A 15,636-nucleotide genomic window follows, 5' to 3' on the forward strand; every position below is an offset into this window, starting at 1 on the left:
ATAACTGATTTCACTATATGGACCTTAATAGATCCAAATTCAAATAGGAAAAAATCTTTAGAAAATTATAATAGAATCTGGAGATGTGAATATTTCATGATATTAAAGATTTGTTAACCTTTTCAGTGTGATAATGGTATTGTGGTTTAGAAAAGTAAATGAATCCTTATGTTTCAGAGAGACAACTGAAATATTTACAGGTAAAATGATATGTGGTGTTTGGTATGATGATGTAGTTGGGAATTTAAGTAAAACAGGATTATTTCACATAAAATAGTGTTAATTAATAATTTTACATAATGTAGATTAATGATTGTTACTGCTTGGTGATGGATACATCAAGCTTTTTATATATAATTTTATACTTTTGTTTCAAAAAATTCCGTTACTAAAAGATAGGAAAACAAAAACAATTGTAGGCTTTGAAGTCAGACAGCCCTGACTGCCTTAACCTGCCTCTTACTAAATGTGTTGGATAACTGGCGAACATTGGTTTCTTTTTCAATAAATTGAGTTGCTCTGGGGATTAAAGAATTTCATGTTGGTAAAGCATAAAAGAAGTGCTTAAAATTGTAGGTATTGCCATTTTAATTTTGATACATAATAAGAACATGAATGTCATCTGTGGAGGTCCCTGCAGTACTTGAGAGACTTCCCTGTGTATTTAAAGTAGCTTAATTTTTAAAATAATTAAGTATTGTGTGATTGAGAGTTTTATAATTGTTTGTATTACTTGCATGATTGACTTTTCCATGAATTTCTTAATACTAGATCCAGTGTCCCTCACATCGTGTATTGAAAATTAATTTAAAAATAAAGTGGAGTATGTTAGGGAAGACTTAAACCCGAGAGATTGTAGTATGCCATGTTGCTCTGCTGTACCTTGAAGAGAGGAAGATTAACTGGAGTCATGTTCAGAAAGGAAAGGAATCTAAATACCAAAATGAGCACAGTAAAGGTGGCCATTATTTTGCTTCCGAAGTCAGATCTGTGAGCTAACTACTTGCCTACGTTTGGTTGTAAACTCATACAGCATTTGATAAAATATAATAATAATAAGATTATGATTGCACAGTGCCTTAATTCTTAGAAGGGTTTGTAATTATTAGAAACATGGGTTTTTATTTGGTACTTCACTTGTGGAAAAACTTAATGATAGTACCCCCTAGCCAAAGTGCCCCAGAAACACACTTGTCATCGAACAAATAGAGTTTATTAATTCAGTGAGGGAGTATACACAGTGAAACCATGGACCGTCTTATTTAGAGAGTGTTAGCAAGGATTTATTTTAGAATTGGCTGTGTTAGGTGTTTTGGGGGAGGTAAAGGAAACAGGAATAATTCTGTGATCAGGTGTCTTAATAAGTGTTACCTAGAAGGAGGGAAGACTAGAATTAGGCTAAAGCTGTAATTGGTAAAGAAGCAGGAGTCATTCGTATTAGCCATGGTAGAGAGATGTTTAGTCATCTTTATGATTTGAAGAGTATTCATATTTTTTGTGTGTGTTCAGTCATCTTGTTCTTGCTTTGATCCACCGTGGGCACAAGAGTGGCCTTGTTTGAGGTTGATAGTCTGTGAAATTGTTTATGTTTAACAGAAGACACTAAGGCCTAACTGTGAGCGGCATTCCAGCTCTGAGATGTCAGGGGTGGTTGTCCTTTTTCTCACAATTAAAAAAAAGAGAAGAAAAAGTATGTGATTGTTGCACACATATTGTTGCTAAAAATTAAGTTTTGTTTTTGTATTTGAATGACAATTGAGTTTATAAAGAACTAGTTTTATAAAATGAAGTTTTTAAATGTAAAAAATTTTTTAACTTCTAAAAAAAGAAATATATGCAGTCTTTTTAAAAATGTAAGTTTAAGGCATTTCTGAGATTTAATCATACTTGTGTTTCATAGATATTTTCAACTCCAGGCCATCCAAAAATGATTTACAGCTCCTCAAGCTTAAAGACACCTTCCAAACTTTGTTCAGGGTCAAAATCTCACGATGTCCAAGAAGTTTTTAAAAAGAAGCAGGTAACAGCCTTGATTATTCTTTCCTTAAGGAAGAAGGGACCTATTGAATTCTTAAGTGATTAACACCTTTGAACAGTTCATGTTATTATGGAATTACATTATAACATTTATTTAGCTACTGCTTGATGCATTTACACTTGAAAGAAAGATGAACAAACAGAAAAAATACTTTGCAATTACCTTTCAGTGGCTATGTCAAGCACAAGGAAAGAATTTTTTCTATATCAAAGTAAACACTGAGCTGTCCTTTTTTTATTTTTTTCCCTCTAAAGGCAAGAAACAGACACTTTTATTTCATTGTTTTCTCTTTTAATTCCTTTCTGGCTTTGTAAATTAGATAATGCTTTACATGAAGTATAACGGTTATCTAGTTATTATTCATAGGATTTGATTCTGAGTTTCCTTATCATCTTAGATTTAAATTCACAGTTTTTCAAAAAGATTTATTTATATTTATTATCTCGGTATAATCGGAGATTTAATTAAAAGAGGGGCTAGAGGCAGCATTTTCCAGGCAAAAATCCATAGATTTTGCTATCATTTCTAAGTTTTAGCTGCATCTCACATTTTTAGCCTTTAAACTACAAAAATAAGGATTTGGCTTATTACATTTGGAAATGAAAACAGCTCTTGTTTTTCTGTATAAATACATTCCAGTCATTCAAGTGAATAAACCTCAGAATATACCTAATTAATGTTCAGTATTTTAAATATTTTTTTGAAGTACAGTTATATTAGAAGTTCTTTTATACTGGAAGTTTTGGGGAAAATGTGTTGAAAGGTTTCATCTCTGGCTTCAGCTGTTTTCTGATTAGGAGGAAAATCTGCCTCATGTAGGCTATGACTCAGAAGAAATGATTTGAGAATATAGTAGCCTTATGTATCATTGGCAAATTTAGTTATTCATTACTAATTTTTTCTTTACTGTTCTTACAGGAAGCAATGAAGCTACAACAAGATATGAGGAAAAAGAGGCAAGAAATGTTAGAGAAACAAATAGAATGCCAAAAGGTAAGAAACATTCATTATTTGCTTTCTGGAATTGATATATGGAATGGATTTTACAAAGATACCCCCAGTAAAGTTTTAAAGGTTATTTATATTAAAGTTTACTCAACATAATTTTATTTCTGTTTATTTTATAGATGTTAATATCTAAGCTGGAAAAAAACAAAAACATGAAACCAGAAGAGAGAGCAAATATAATGAAGACTTTGAAAGAGCTTGGAGAAAAGATTTCACAATTGAAAGATGAATTAAAAACATCTTCTACAGTCTCTGCACCATCTAAAGTAAAGACAAAAACAGAGGTATCTGTATGCATTTTTCATTCAACATAAGGTTATTGAACATCTGTTACATACTTGGCACTTTGAAAGTGCAGTGGGGAAAAAAAAAAAAGAACAGTACAGTGGTACCCTTAGGTAACTAATCGTCTAATGTGAGAATTGTTAAGTAATAATTTTTTAAAATATTTCTGTAGATGCTATGTACTCCCCTTGAAAGAAGGGATAATACCCTTTTTGAACAAAGATTTTTTTTAATTGTATAGTCAGTTTGCAGTGTTGCATCAGTTTCTGGTGTACAGCATGATGCTTCAGTCATACATACACATACATGTATTTGTTTCCATATTCTTTTTCATTACAGGTTACTACAAGATATTGAACATAGTTCCCTGTGCTATACAGAGGAAACTTGTTTGTTTTATATATAGTAATTAGTACAAAGATGTGTTTTTTAATTGAATTTTTTTGTTCTCTATGCTGAAGAAACTGCTGGCGTGTGATGGAGAGGAAAGAGACATTTCCTATTCTGGCAATTTTTTTCTAAATCTATAGTAACGTTGTAATAAAATCACCCCTTTTAATATTCAAAAGATATCATTGGCTGTAGTATGGGTAAAAATATGGCATTCTATTAAAAAGATTATCAGAAGTTCTAGATCCATTTAAGTCTAATTTTGTTAATTTCTATTTGTTTCCTTACTCTAGAAGAATACTTGATTTTACACAGTGGTTCCATCATTTTTCTACAACTCTGTAGTGGGATTTTAGATAAATTCATAGCCCTTTAAGAACTGAGAATAAATTTGTCAGCTGTATAGAATGCAAATTTTTATGTATAGTATTATATTACATTTGAAATTGTGGTTCTCTGTTAGTAAAAGAATGTAAAGTGTTTCATTAAAATCACTTTTTAAAAAATATAATAAAAATTTTTAATTGAAATTTTTCCCAATTATATAAAGAACATTTAATTGTAGACAAAAATTAAGAAAATATGAGGGAAAGAAAAACCTCTCACAACCTAAGGGCTGATAATTTGTTTCTTAACCAAAAAAAAAAAAAGTGGTTAATAAATAGTTGGGTTCAAATCTGAAAGCATTTATGTAACTTATGTTTATACTATTAATGATTTTTACTATATAATTATTTTGCCCCATTATGTTTCATTTATGATGCTATATTTAAAATGATTCTCAGCTCCCTCATCTTAGATGAGTGTTTCCAAGGTCTGTTTTTTGGGCCATCTTAAGCAGTAATACTAACTGTTACGATACCAATATACTCTCTAAACGTTTGCAGTACTGTATCTGTAAAATTACTTTCCTTAAGACACCCATGTTTATTGCATACTCTCACATTTTCCCAAAAGAGATATGTGTCATTCTGTAAGTGTAATATTCTGAACAAAATTTTGTAAGTTGCCTAAAAAATACTCTTAATTCTTAATTTTTACTCTTAATTTTTCCAAAGGCTCAAAAAGAGCTATTAGATACAGAACTGGACCTTCACAAGAGGCTATCTTCAGGAGAAGACACAACAGAGTTACGGAAAAAACTCAATCAGTTACAGGTTGAGGTGAGATTTAAGAGGAGTTACCCCCTACATTTAACATCTGAAAAAATGGTTTTCTTTTTCTCTATTTTACAAGGTTTAATCTGACAATGTATATTATATTCTGCCTTTTGTTGTTACTCAGGCTGCACGATTAGGTATTTTACCTGTGGGTCGAGGAAAGACCATGTCCTCTCAAGGTCGAGGAAGAGGCCGAGGCCGTGGAGGGAGAGGAAGGGGTTCACTAAATCATATGGTTGTGGACCACCGCCCAAAAGCACTAACAGTTGGGGGATTCATTGAGGAGGAAAAAGATGAATTACTTCAGCATTTTTCAGTAAGTTTTTAAAGTGGCAAACTCTAAAAACACTGTATTCGGCATTTCTTTGCTGCATTCTGTGTAAATGTCAAATATTTTGTAGGTTAGAAAATTAAGTTGTAAAATCATAGGTATTAGCAAATCCTTATTGATATATTTGACTGTCAGGCAGCAGCTCATGCTGTATTTTATACTACTTCACATAAATGCATTTGAAATGACAAGTTATTCCAAAATTATATTTGGTTTTTGTTTTAGGGTCAGGTATTTATAGTCAAAAAGTGAAAATATCTGGGATGGAGGCAAAATCCAAAGGAATAGTTTGACAGGATAAGACTAGTTTTTAGTTATATTCTATCTACAGTGGCAGCCACTTACTATTAGACAAACATGCAAGTAGATGTTTGCCACATGTATGTCTTTATTATTTTGTGCATAAAGAGTATATCCTCTTTCCAACCATTCATTAGTTCATTTAGTAAATATTTTCTGACTGTTATTTGTGCTAGAGCATTTTTATACATGATGTCATGTAATCTTAAATAACTGTTTAAAGTGCATGTAAAATCCCGTACTTTCAGATGGGAAAACTAAAGCTTAAATCAACCAAGATCATACAGTTAATAAGTTGCAGAAGCAAGGTAAAAATACACAGTTGGATGTTAATATCCAGGATCCCTATTCCTTAAACTACTTTTTTTTTTAAGCAACTTTTTTAAGAGAAAACATTTTCAGCTTCATTAAGTGTTAAAGATGGTGAGGGAAATCTCAAAGAGCAATACGTCATTCCATAATTTCTTATTCATTTGATGATGCCCATTAGTCTTGGCCACTGGTGAATGGTGGGTTGTTACAAAATGTCCAGATTGGAGAGCCATCTGGGCTGCAGCCTGTTACTCTTGAGCCATTTCTTTCACTACTCTGCTTCTTATTTTCTTTTTTGTGTGTGTGAAATGGGAGATTGTCTTTAAAAGACTTCTTTGAGGAGTGAAGAAGATAGTATCTGGAAGAGCACTGCACATGTGCAGGGTGTTCTTGTGGAGGCTGGGTGAATGTTGATTTTTGTCTTTCAGTGTTGAGTATATAACATTCAGATCTCCTTGCCAGATAGTTGGGCTTTTACACCCACTGCCACCTATGATGAGGTGACATTGGATAATTTAAAGCAGAATTTCCATAAATTTGATTCTACAGAAAGTTTTAGTTATAACAAGTAGGTAATCTTGCCAGGAAGCTGCATGCTCTATCCTGAAGGTTACTAGAGATTCTATGTAAATGTGTAAGTTTAACTCAGAAGTCATGCTCACATGGCTCTCTTGCCTTCTCACAAGTAGAATCATTCTAGAGCATCTAATAATAACCAATTTTTATGTGCATACATTTGTTAAATCTGAAACATAGCATTCATTTTGCAGAAAGGGGCATGTCCAGGCATGTGGGGAATGCAGGTGAAGCAACTTCAAGAATGAGACACTGCCATTGGTTTTGATGGTGTTTTGTAGTTTGTTTGTTCTTTTGATGGGGTGCTATCAGACAGTCCTGAGTGCTAGAAACACACTTACCCTAGTAGCAGATCCTTGGGCAGTATAGTATGCCACCTTTGAAAGAAATACAGAAATACATAGCCTGGACATTATTGTAAATAGATTTAGCAGACATAAAGAGTAACTCTTCTTCAAGATCTTGTATATCTCTCAAAGGCCTAAGTAAAATGTGTATTTTCCATATTGTTTTACTGTGTTTGATGATTGCGAAAGGATCATGGATCAAACTGGATGAAAAGATGATGGATGGATTTTAGTGAAGCTCTTCTGAAATGTGAGGACCTAATTGTGGAGTCCTTCAGATTATTCTTCTATTCATCCAGTAATCCACTTCTAAGAATTTATCATAAGGGAATTCTGCTAACGATCGCTTCAGGTGTGCCCAGTGTAGCGCTCTTTATAATGGTGAAAATGGGAACTATCTTTTTAAATGCTCAACAGTACTTTGTTACTATTCAAAACATGTTTTTAAAGAATGACATGAGAAAATTCTCAGGATTATCTTTTAGGTTAAGATGGAATACAGGACTACACATAAACACTGAAAGTGCTTTAAATTGTTAGTTCTGGGTGGGAGAATTCAAGTTAGTTTTTAATGTTTTTTTCTTTCTAAACTCTTCTGTTTTCCATGCTTTTCAGATGAATATGTTATTTATTAAATCCAACTTTTTAGCTTCACATTCATTTATAGGGTGAAGCATCAGCATTTTTATACTGTATATTTTAAAACCAAATTTGAGGTTATGTGTTAATCTTGGGCTTTTAGGTCCTAGGTACTTACATTAAAAATATGAGTAATTTTAAAATAATTGACCTTTGAGCAGCATGGCTTTGGGCTGTGCTGGTCCACTTATACACAGATTTTTGTTTTTCAATAATAAGGCCTGTTGTAAGTTATTACACAGATTTTCAACTGTGTGGAGGGTCAGAACTCCTAATCCCTGTGTTGTTCAAAGGTTAACTATGTACACAAATTTAAAATACAGGGAATATTTATATACAATGCAAGTTATATATAACAGCATAAAACAGATAATATATAAATATTTTAATAGTATATGTGACAAGTCAGAAGACTTTCTAGTAAAGGACTAGATAGTAGATGTGTTAGGTTTTTGCAGACAACATACAGTCTCTGTCACATTTTCTCCTTTTCCTTTTTCTCCAGTCCCTTCACCTGCCCCTTCCTCTCTCTTGCTTCTTCTTTTTCCTTTATGTTTCTTTTAATAATTGTTTAAGAACCATTCTTAGCTCACAGGCCATCGAAAACAAGATGCTGGGCCACATTTGGCCTGAAGGTTGTAGTTTGCAGATCCCTGATATATGTTGCTGTATTACTTTATATATTAAACACTTAAGTTCAGAAATGTGAAATAATGTCAGTTTAGTATGTCCCATGAGTCAGAATGTTTGGTTATCAGGTTATAAACATTTAACCCTTACAAGGGATGACAGGAATTTTTCTTTACCTCACAGGCTGGTATCAGTGCAGAGAATGATTGACTGGTTGTGGGGCTTGGCCTAATGTACACTCTTGCCCTGCAGTGATCTGAGTTTTCTATGGAAATATTTGGCAAATGCTTTATGAGGCTTATTAACATTTTCCCTAGAAAAACTAGAGTGTAACTCAAAATTTAAAAGAACCCCTTCTATTAACATATTTTAGGACTGAACCAAGAATCGGGGGTATTCTACACTCCAGCATTGTTAATAAGAAAGCTGTAGGGCTATTTAAGTTTTCACTTTCATGAAACTTTGGGTCTCTGTACTTTTTGTCTTTGTTAGTTTGTCCTTAAAATTAAACTTTTGCTTTCTCTTATTAGAATTTACTGGGGAGGGAAAAAAAAATTTAGATGGTAGTAACAACAAATGCATTTTGAAGCTGAACGGTTGTACCCTGAGTTAGGATAGAAGGTGTTTAACATTTGTTGAATGTGTCAATGAGCCACAGAGTATTTGTCACTGTTGTATAACATTTCAGAAAAGAAAGTGGGAATAGCTTTATCATATACAGATGGGGCTGTAAGAGATGTCATAAGATGAATAGATAATTTTTAAGTTACTTATATTTGTATGGTTTCACTCTAAATATGTAGATTATCAAAGCCAAAGGCTGATAATTATATTAATACAGTTTTTATTGTCCTCATCACGACTTTTCTAAGTAGAGTGACTGTATAATTTATCATCCAAGCCAAGATACATCCTCAGATTTACATGACAGCAACATGTCATGTATTGTCCTGGGAAAACCAGAACATGTGGTCCTATAATTAAAAAGAATTTCATCTTTTCTAGCTCTCTTTGGAGACTGTAGATCCATTTTAACAGATTTTTTAAAATAGCACATAATTTGAAGAAATCATTAGTAAATGTGAGTACAAACTTTTGTATTCTTCTAAAATCTGTTTTAGCCTGCAAACCAAGGGTCAAAATTCAAAGATCGTCGACTACAAATATCGTGGCACAAGGCCAAGGTGCCTTCTGTATCCACTGAGACTGAAGAAGAAGAAGTCAAGGAGGAGGTAAATTTAATGATTAAAAATAAAAGTTGAATTAGATTGTTTCCAAATTGTATATTTTTCTTAACAGTAAATACTGTAAATTTTAAAATACTGAATTCTTTCATGTATTAATTAAGACTAGGCTAGAAGTTTATTAAAGAATCTGAACAGGTGCAGAAATGAAAAAAGCTTTTGGGGGGTATTTTCTGGTGTAGGAGAGACTGTTGTTCTTTTTTATTTTCTATTTTTATTAAAATAGACATGTGCCATTGCAAAGTTACTCCTCATTCATCATAATTTTGGCTTTAAAAGATATATAGCATTTATGGTTGATCGAGAGTCTTCTGACGACACAGGTAGCTTTATGTAACAAGCTGAAACATTTCCCATGTTACAAAGAAAGAAAGAGAGAAAGAAGGGAAGGAAGGAAAAAGAGAAGAGAAAAATCTTGTATTTTGACAGTGTTTGTGGGTACCTCTACTTTGTATAAGATTTTAGATTTTTATGTAAGATTTGGAATGTCACTGTCACGGGGAAGTTATGTCATAATTCCTCACAGATAGTCGGATATTAGAGGAAAAGTTTAGAAGTTCAAATGGTCATTTTCCTCATTTTTAAGATAATATAATAAAATTAATTTTAAAAAACATATTTTATAGATCACATTCTTATATTATTTGTTTTCCTGATGATATTAGAATGAAAATCTCTTATTAAAACTTGCAAAGTTAGGAGGATAGAAGAATATATGTACATTTTTTTAAATGTTCTGGGTTTTTCTTGCCGTGAAGGATACTCTGAGTGCATCACTGGTGCATCCAGCCTGGGCTCTGTATACTAGTCTGTTTGTCCTTTGGCCTAAAAAGTATTTTACTTAACTTTCTTGTACCACTGAGCAGATTGTACCTTCTCTTTCCCCAGGAAACAGAAACCTCAGACTTGTTTTTGCATGATGATGACGACGAAGATGAAGATGAGTATGAGTCTCGTTCGTGGCGAAGATGAAATCTGATGCGAGCTGTATAATTTTTAGGAATATTGTTTAGAAGAACAACTTTTTAAAATTATTTAAAGAAGTCAATGAGCCAAAAAAATTTTTTTTATTTTTCTTTTCAACACAGTAGGTTTAAGGACAGCAAGTTTGCTATTTAAATACATCTCATAACTGTACATGATGTTAAAGCACCAAAGGCCTAGTGACTTTTACACAGTTTGAAGATCCACGGGAATGACACGATAATCTCTAGAGCCTTACTTTCCACACCACCTGTTTTTGTTGCTATTGGTGTTGGATTATGATGTAAATGACAGGGTGTTCAGAAATTTTATTTTGGATTACAATCTGCTGATAAAATTTCATTAAATGTCAAAATTGCCTGGAATCTCTTAACTCTCAGCTATGTATGGATGGGTCGTCAGACAGTAGGAGGTGTTTGTAATTAAAATACCCTTTTGCTTTCAAGAGTTGTCTTGGAAGAAACGTAAATTTACTTTAATTTTTTATTGAGGAGCCCAATTTGTATTCAGTCTAAATTTTGGAGGGGGTTTTAATGTGTAGCACGAAGTACTATGTTAGTGTAAATCATAACTGTTCTTAAATGCTATAAGGCAGTGGTAGCCAGCTCTGTGGTATTTCCATTCTGTCATCATATTATCTCTCCTGGACTTCTCCTGCTACTAATTTTTAGTTTGCTTTGAAATTATTGAGCATTGGTTCAGTTGGTCCTTTTTTTAAAACAACATTCTTGGAATATAAAAGGCTTTCACCTGTTGCCCCTTTCTTGTCCCCATTTTCTTTCTCCTGCCTTCTTATTAATAGACCTGACTTACCCATTATTGAGATAAGTGATTCTTTGGGGCCACCAAAAGTCAGTCCCCAGTAAAAAGTTTAAACCAGCACCTTGATGAATAAGTGATGTTTTGATGAGAATAATGGAAAGATTTTTGGGGAGAGAGAGTCACCAGCTTTTTCTTTCTTTTCTTTTCTTTTTTTTTTTTTTTTTTTTTTTTTTACTTTTTTAAAGCTTTAGTTTAGTTATTAGTTATGCAGAAGGGTTAAAAAATGTCTGAAATTCCTTTCCTAAATTTAAACCATGATGGTGAGGTGACTGGGGGTAGGTTAGGGGTGGGGTGGGTAGGGGGTTGAGTATGCTAGTAATAAATGGGAGTCATAACTTGACTTTGATCAGAAGAACTTATATTTTCATAATTTTGTAGCTTGTTGCTATCCATGAACATATGCATCCTTCAGTAGACAGTTCCCTTCACTGTGTGCATTTTTACTGTACACTATAGAGTAGAGTATCCGTTAAGTAAAATATATATGTAAATTTATGTCCTTGTGTTCTGAATGTTAGATGGAAAAGCAGAGGAGCAACACTACACTGTACTGACCCCTGAGGAAGTAAAATGATTAATGTACATAGGACGTCACTTTTTAAAGGATATACACATCTATGTTTTTATAATACACATGGTGTGAAAATTTGAAACTTCCTGTTGGCTTCAGAAGGTTCTTGGTGATCACTATATCAAGGATTTTGTTTCCTGAGGTAAAGACTGTTTCTCAAAATAGAAACTGTTCACTAAGAAACTTAAAACCATCAGGACTCTAGATTTACTTAGCTTCAAGAAGTTAAATCCCACATTCTGATTATCTTTCCTCTTCTACACATTTTCCTGGAATGATGTGTCAAACCAGGGTCATTTTTAAGTTCATGTAATTTTCCCTTCATAATAATAAGGACTTACTCTTTCTAGGTTATTATTATATTTCTGATAACACTGAAGCTAAAATAAGCTCGTAGAAGAAGGAAAACATTACATTGGGGTACCTAGAATAAGCGATCTTGCTCCTTCCTCCTCCATCATCTCTAATGAAATTTTCTTGATGTCTGTGGCTCAGTTGGTATATATTTTGAAAGATTCATTGTGGTGAATATTTTGAGTCCTGACAGTTTAAACGTGATAGAGGGAACAAAGGATTTATATATTTTTTGTACAAAGTTTTTTCTTAAAATGTATAATTTTGTAAATAATTTGTTTGGTTTTTTTGTGTACTAAAACTACCAGCGTATAGATTTCAATAAGAATTGTTGTATTTTTGTATTTGGAAACTGAAAATTACAGTAAATTAATGGAGCTGTAAAAAAAATTTTCAGTAGACTGACAGTTCAGCAGAATGAGATTCCTTTTCATATGATTTTTTTAACCTAAAATTGACATCTTATTACACTCTCAGTACAGTACAGAGAAAGTTGAGGATTTGTTTGACTTTTTAGTTCTTGGGGGAGAGGGGATGGATGAGAAGTGTGTTAATAGTGAAGAATAGATAGACACTTTTTCCAGTAAGTTTATTGAGGCCCTTTATATAAAACTTTGTTTTCAGTATACCTTAAGTGAGACTGAAATACTTTAAAAACATCCTTCCTAAGAATTCTAAAACATGTTTGACTCTCAAAAATGAATTCAAAGTATGCATTAAATATAATATTAGAAAGTTCAAGTTAAGGTTAGCATAAAATAGTTGAAACGTACATACTTTTTTTCCCTTAGGACTGAGATCCCTAAGCATTAGAATTTCTCTTAAAAGTGAGTAGCTCCCATGACTTGTTTTTTGGCATCTTTATCTGTGACAAATCCTGTTTGTTTTAATGGGTATGGCACCTTTCTAAGTAACCCTTGAGCAGTAACACCAATCTGGCTTGGTCAGCATGGTTTAGTAGTGGATTCTGCCCAAGCTTCAAAAGGTAATCCCAGGGAATGCAGAATTTCCCTCAATTTCTTCATGTCGTAACATTGGGAAAACATTGTCACTAGCAAAGATGGATAAATTGGAAAACCATCTTGTTAGGGTTAAAAAAAGGTCCATGGTGATGGATCATTATTTCAAAAAGAAGAAAAAAATCATGTGAAAAGGAATAGTGGTTCCTCTTGTTGTATAGTATGCCTGTATTATAGTTTTTACAAAATTGTGAACTTGTGTAATAGTATAATAGGAGATATTGTTGAATTTCTAACTGTTTATACATTTAAATTCATATATGTAATGTTTGTTTTATCGATTACAATCTGAATTTCTAAGAAGCATGTTGACTTTTGCAATAAAGATGCAATATGGAATGGTTCACAATTGGAAAAAGAAAAAAGATAAAAAGTATTAACAAATTTAAAAGAATTTGGAAAATTTATGAACCATTCCAAAAATGATAACAATCACCAAAAGAGCTGTAATTCTGGCTTGTTCTGGAAAGAAAGAAACTGTGTGTGTATGCTTGCTTGTGAGAATGAATGAGTAATGGTTAAGAATGTGTGTTTTATGTTGGGTTCACATACATGAGAGAATGCCACCCATTATGAATTTGGGTACCGAAGTTCACTGGCTATTAAATATTCAGTAGAGAATAACTCCTTTGCCAGGGTGCTCTTGAAAATGAAAGAGAGGGGTATTAAAGTGTTACTTACTTGTGAGTAGCCTTTGATAGCCATATTTCTTGGTTTAAGGATGGGTCTTGGTATCCCAGGAAAAAAGCACAATTTTATAAAAGTTATTTTACTATTATTTTGAGGATATTCAAGATGCCTGCCAACAATAGGAAGAGCATTTTCATTAAGCACAATAGAGCGGGGAAAGAACACCTTGAAGAGATGACCTTTAGGCAGTTGATAGTGATCAGTATTTGTGAGGGGTAACAAGAGATGGAAGTGATCTTACACACCAGGGACTGGGTGGTGATGGAAAAAGGAAGTATGTCACTTGGGTTCCTATATTCTTGTTTTAAAAGCTGCTTTTCTTACACAATTCCCCTTCAGATGATTATGTGTTGTCTAAGAAGAGTCATTCTTCAAATCTCAGCTTATACAGGAAAATACTAAAGAATGGGAGTAAATTTGATTTTCGTACTTTTCAAATAAACGGAAGTTTTATCCATTTTTTATGAATTTAAATGGCAAATAAGCTGTGTCCATTGTTTGGTGTTTTGAATAGGTGATTTATCTGACATAGATTTCTAATAAACTTTAGTCTGGGGCTTTTGAGGGGGCAAGCATAATTCTGAACGTAGTTACATCTAACAGTAATAAGTCAAACATTTTATGAAAATGGAGCTCTCATTAAACTGGTTTTATGTGATGTTTTTACTGATTTTAATGCAAATTATTCTAAAGCCAAGGATTAATTTTGAATCACAAGCCCCAGTATACTATCTAGTCTGCATCTAATTATGTTCCAGTGGACTTCAGGCATGAGCCTGTCTGTCAGCATGTGGGATCATTTTAGATGAGAGAGTCGGGGTTGCTTTAAACAAGTGGACCAACATTACCTTGCAAGGCAGACCTGCCCATATTGTATCATTTTTAGTCTCAGATATCTACCTGAGGGGCCAACCAACATCAAAAAAAAAAAAAAAAAAGCTATATACTGCTACTGCATGTGTTACAAATCATCTTTGTTTATGCTATATTGATGTTATTGCCAAAGTTATCTCCTTTCTACAGGATCATCTACCATTTGGCCTCTTACCTGGTTCTGCAGTCGACCTTAGGTTCACTGAACCATCCCAAGCCTTCTGAGAACAGATGACTTGATACAGGTGAAATTAAGGTCAGGATAGTGTTTGATGATTGGTTGCAGGATGTTTGTGGTTTTAGTCTACACTTTTCTTAAGCTTCTGCAAACATTTTTGTGGTGGTGGTGGTCAGGAATCATGATAAACATCGTTACTTTTTCTTTTTATTTCTATTTTCCCTCTTTTGAAAGAGGAGCAGGGGAAGAAGGCCCTAATCGAACAGCCTGTTAGTTTTCATTGAAAATAAGGCTGTATTTCCTACATCGCTTCAGTTTTCTAACTACTTCATAGAGTTCTACTACCTTGATAGAGGTAGTTCTTAAAATAATTGAGTTGGGATAATAATGGTTAATACTTGATTGTTCAAAATTTTTTATTCTTTACTCAAATCTTTGCTGGGGGGGTAGTGTGTAAATAAGCCTTTTAGTTGCCTAGCTGTGTTTCTGTTGATTCATTTTTCGACACTGCTTTGTAAAAACCTCATAAAAGTGAATGTCTTGTTAATGTTAAGTTTTCTAAAGTCCTTGTGATTGCATCTCTTCCTAGTTTGCCCCCAGACAGCTATTTTTATGAGATATTTGTGTATTTCTCCCAATCTTAAGTTAGATAATAAGGGCTAATATAGACTTGATCAAATTAATTTTTTTTTTTTTGAGGAGGACTTGGCTTCAAGATTGAGACTGTGTACATGTTTAGTTTGAGTTCTTAGATCAAACACTGCCTATTTATGTAAGCCTCTGTTCCTGTATGAACTATTGAGTTCAACTTCCTGAACCACCCTCCAACAAAAGTTGTTAATTTTCTGTAGGATTCAAGTTTTTAACACTTAGAGCCTGTAGGGG

General features: G+C 33.1%; 1 protein-coding gene across 2 annotated transcripts in view; it reads left to right on the forward strand.

Moving 5' to 3' along the window:
* RBM27 (RNA binding motif protein 27) overlaps nt 1-14,159 on the forward strand; it is a 57,647-nt gene extending 43,488 nt beyond the window's left edge. For both annotated transcript variants that reach the window (XM_074360876.1, XM_074360877.1), the window contains exons 15-21: nt 1,901-2,020; nt 2,957-3,031; nt 3,166-3,330; nt 4,780-4,884; nt 5,006-5,197; nt 9,138-9,248; nt 10,149-14,159. In XM_074360876.1, coding sequence (XP_074216977.1) covers nt 1,901-2,020; nt 2,957-3,031; nt 3,166-3,330; nt 4,780-4,884; nt 5,006-5,197; nt 9,138-9,248; nt 10,149-10,232 — 852 coding nt within the window. In that variant the 3' untranslated portion in view covers nt 10,233-14,159. The remainder of the gene's footprint in view (nt 1-1,900; nt 2,021-2,956; nt 3,032-3,165; nt 3,331-4,779; nt 4,885-5,005; nt 5,198-9,137; nt 9,249-10,148) is intronic.
* Nucleotides 14,160-15,636: the final 1,477 nt, after the last annotated feature.

The sequence above is a fragment of the Camelus bactrianus genome, chromosome 3 (genome assembly GCF_048773025.1).
Source record: "Camelus bactrianus isolate YW-2024 breed Bactrian camel chromosome 3, ASM4877302v1, whole genome shotgun sequence".
Classification (NCBI taxonomy): Eukaryota; Metazoa; Chordata; class Mammalia; order Artiodactyla; family Camelidae; genus Camelus; species Camelus bactrianus.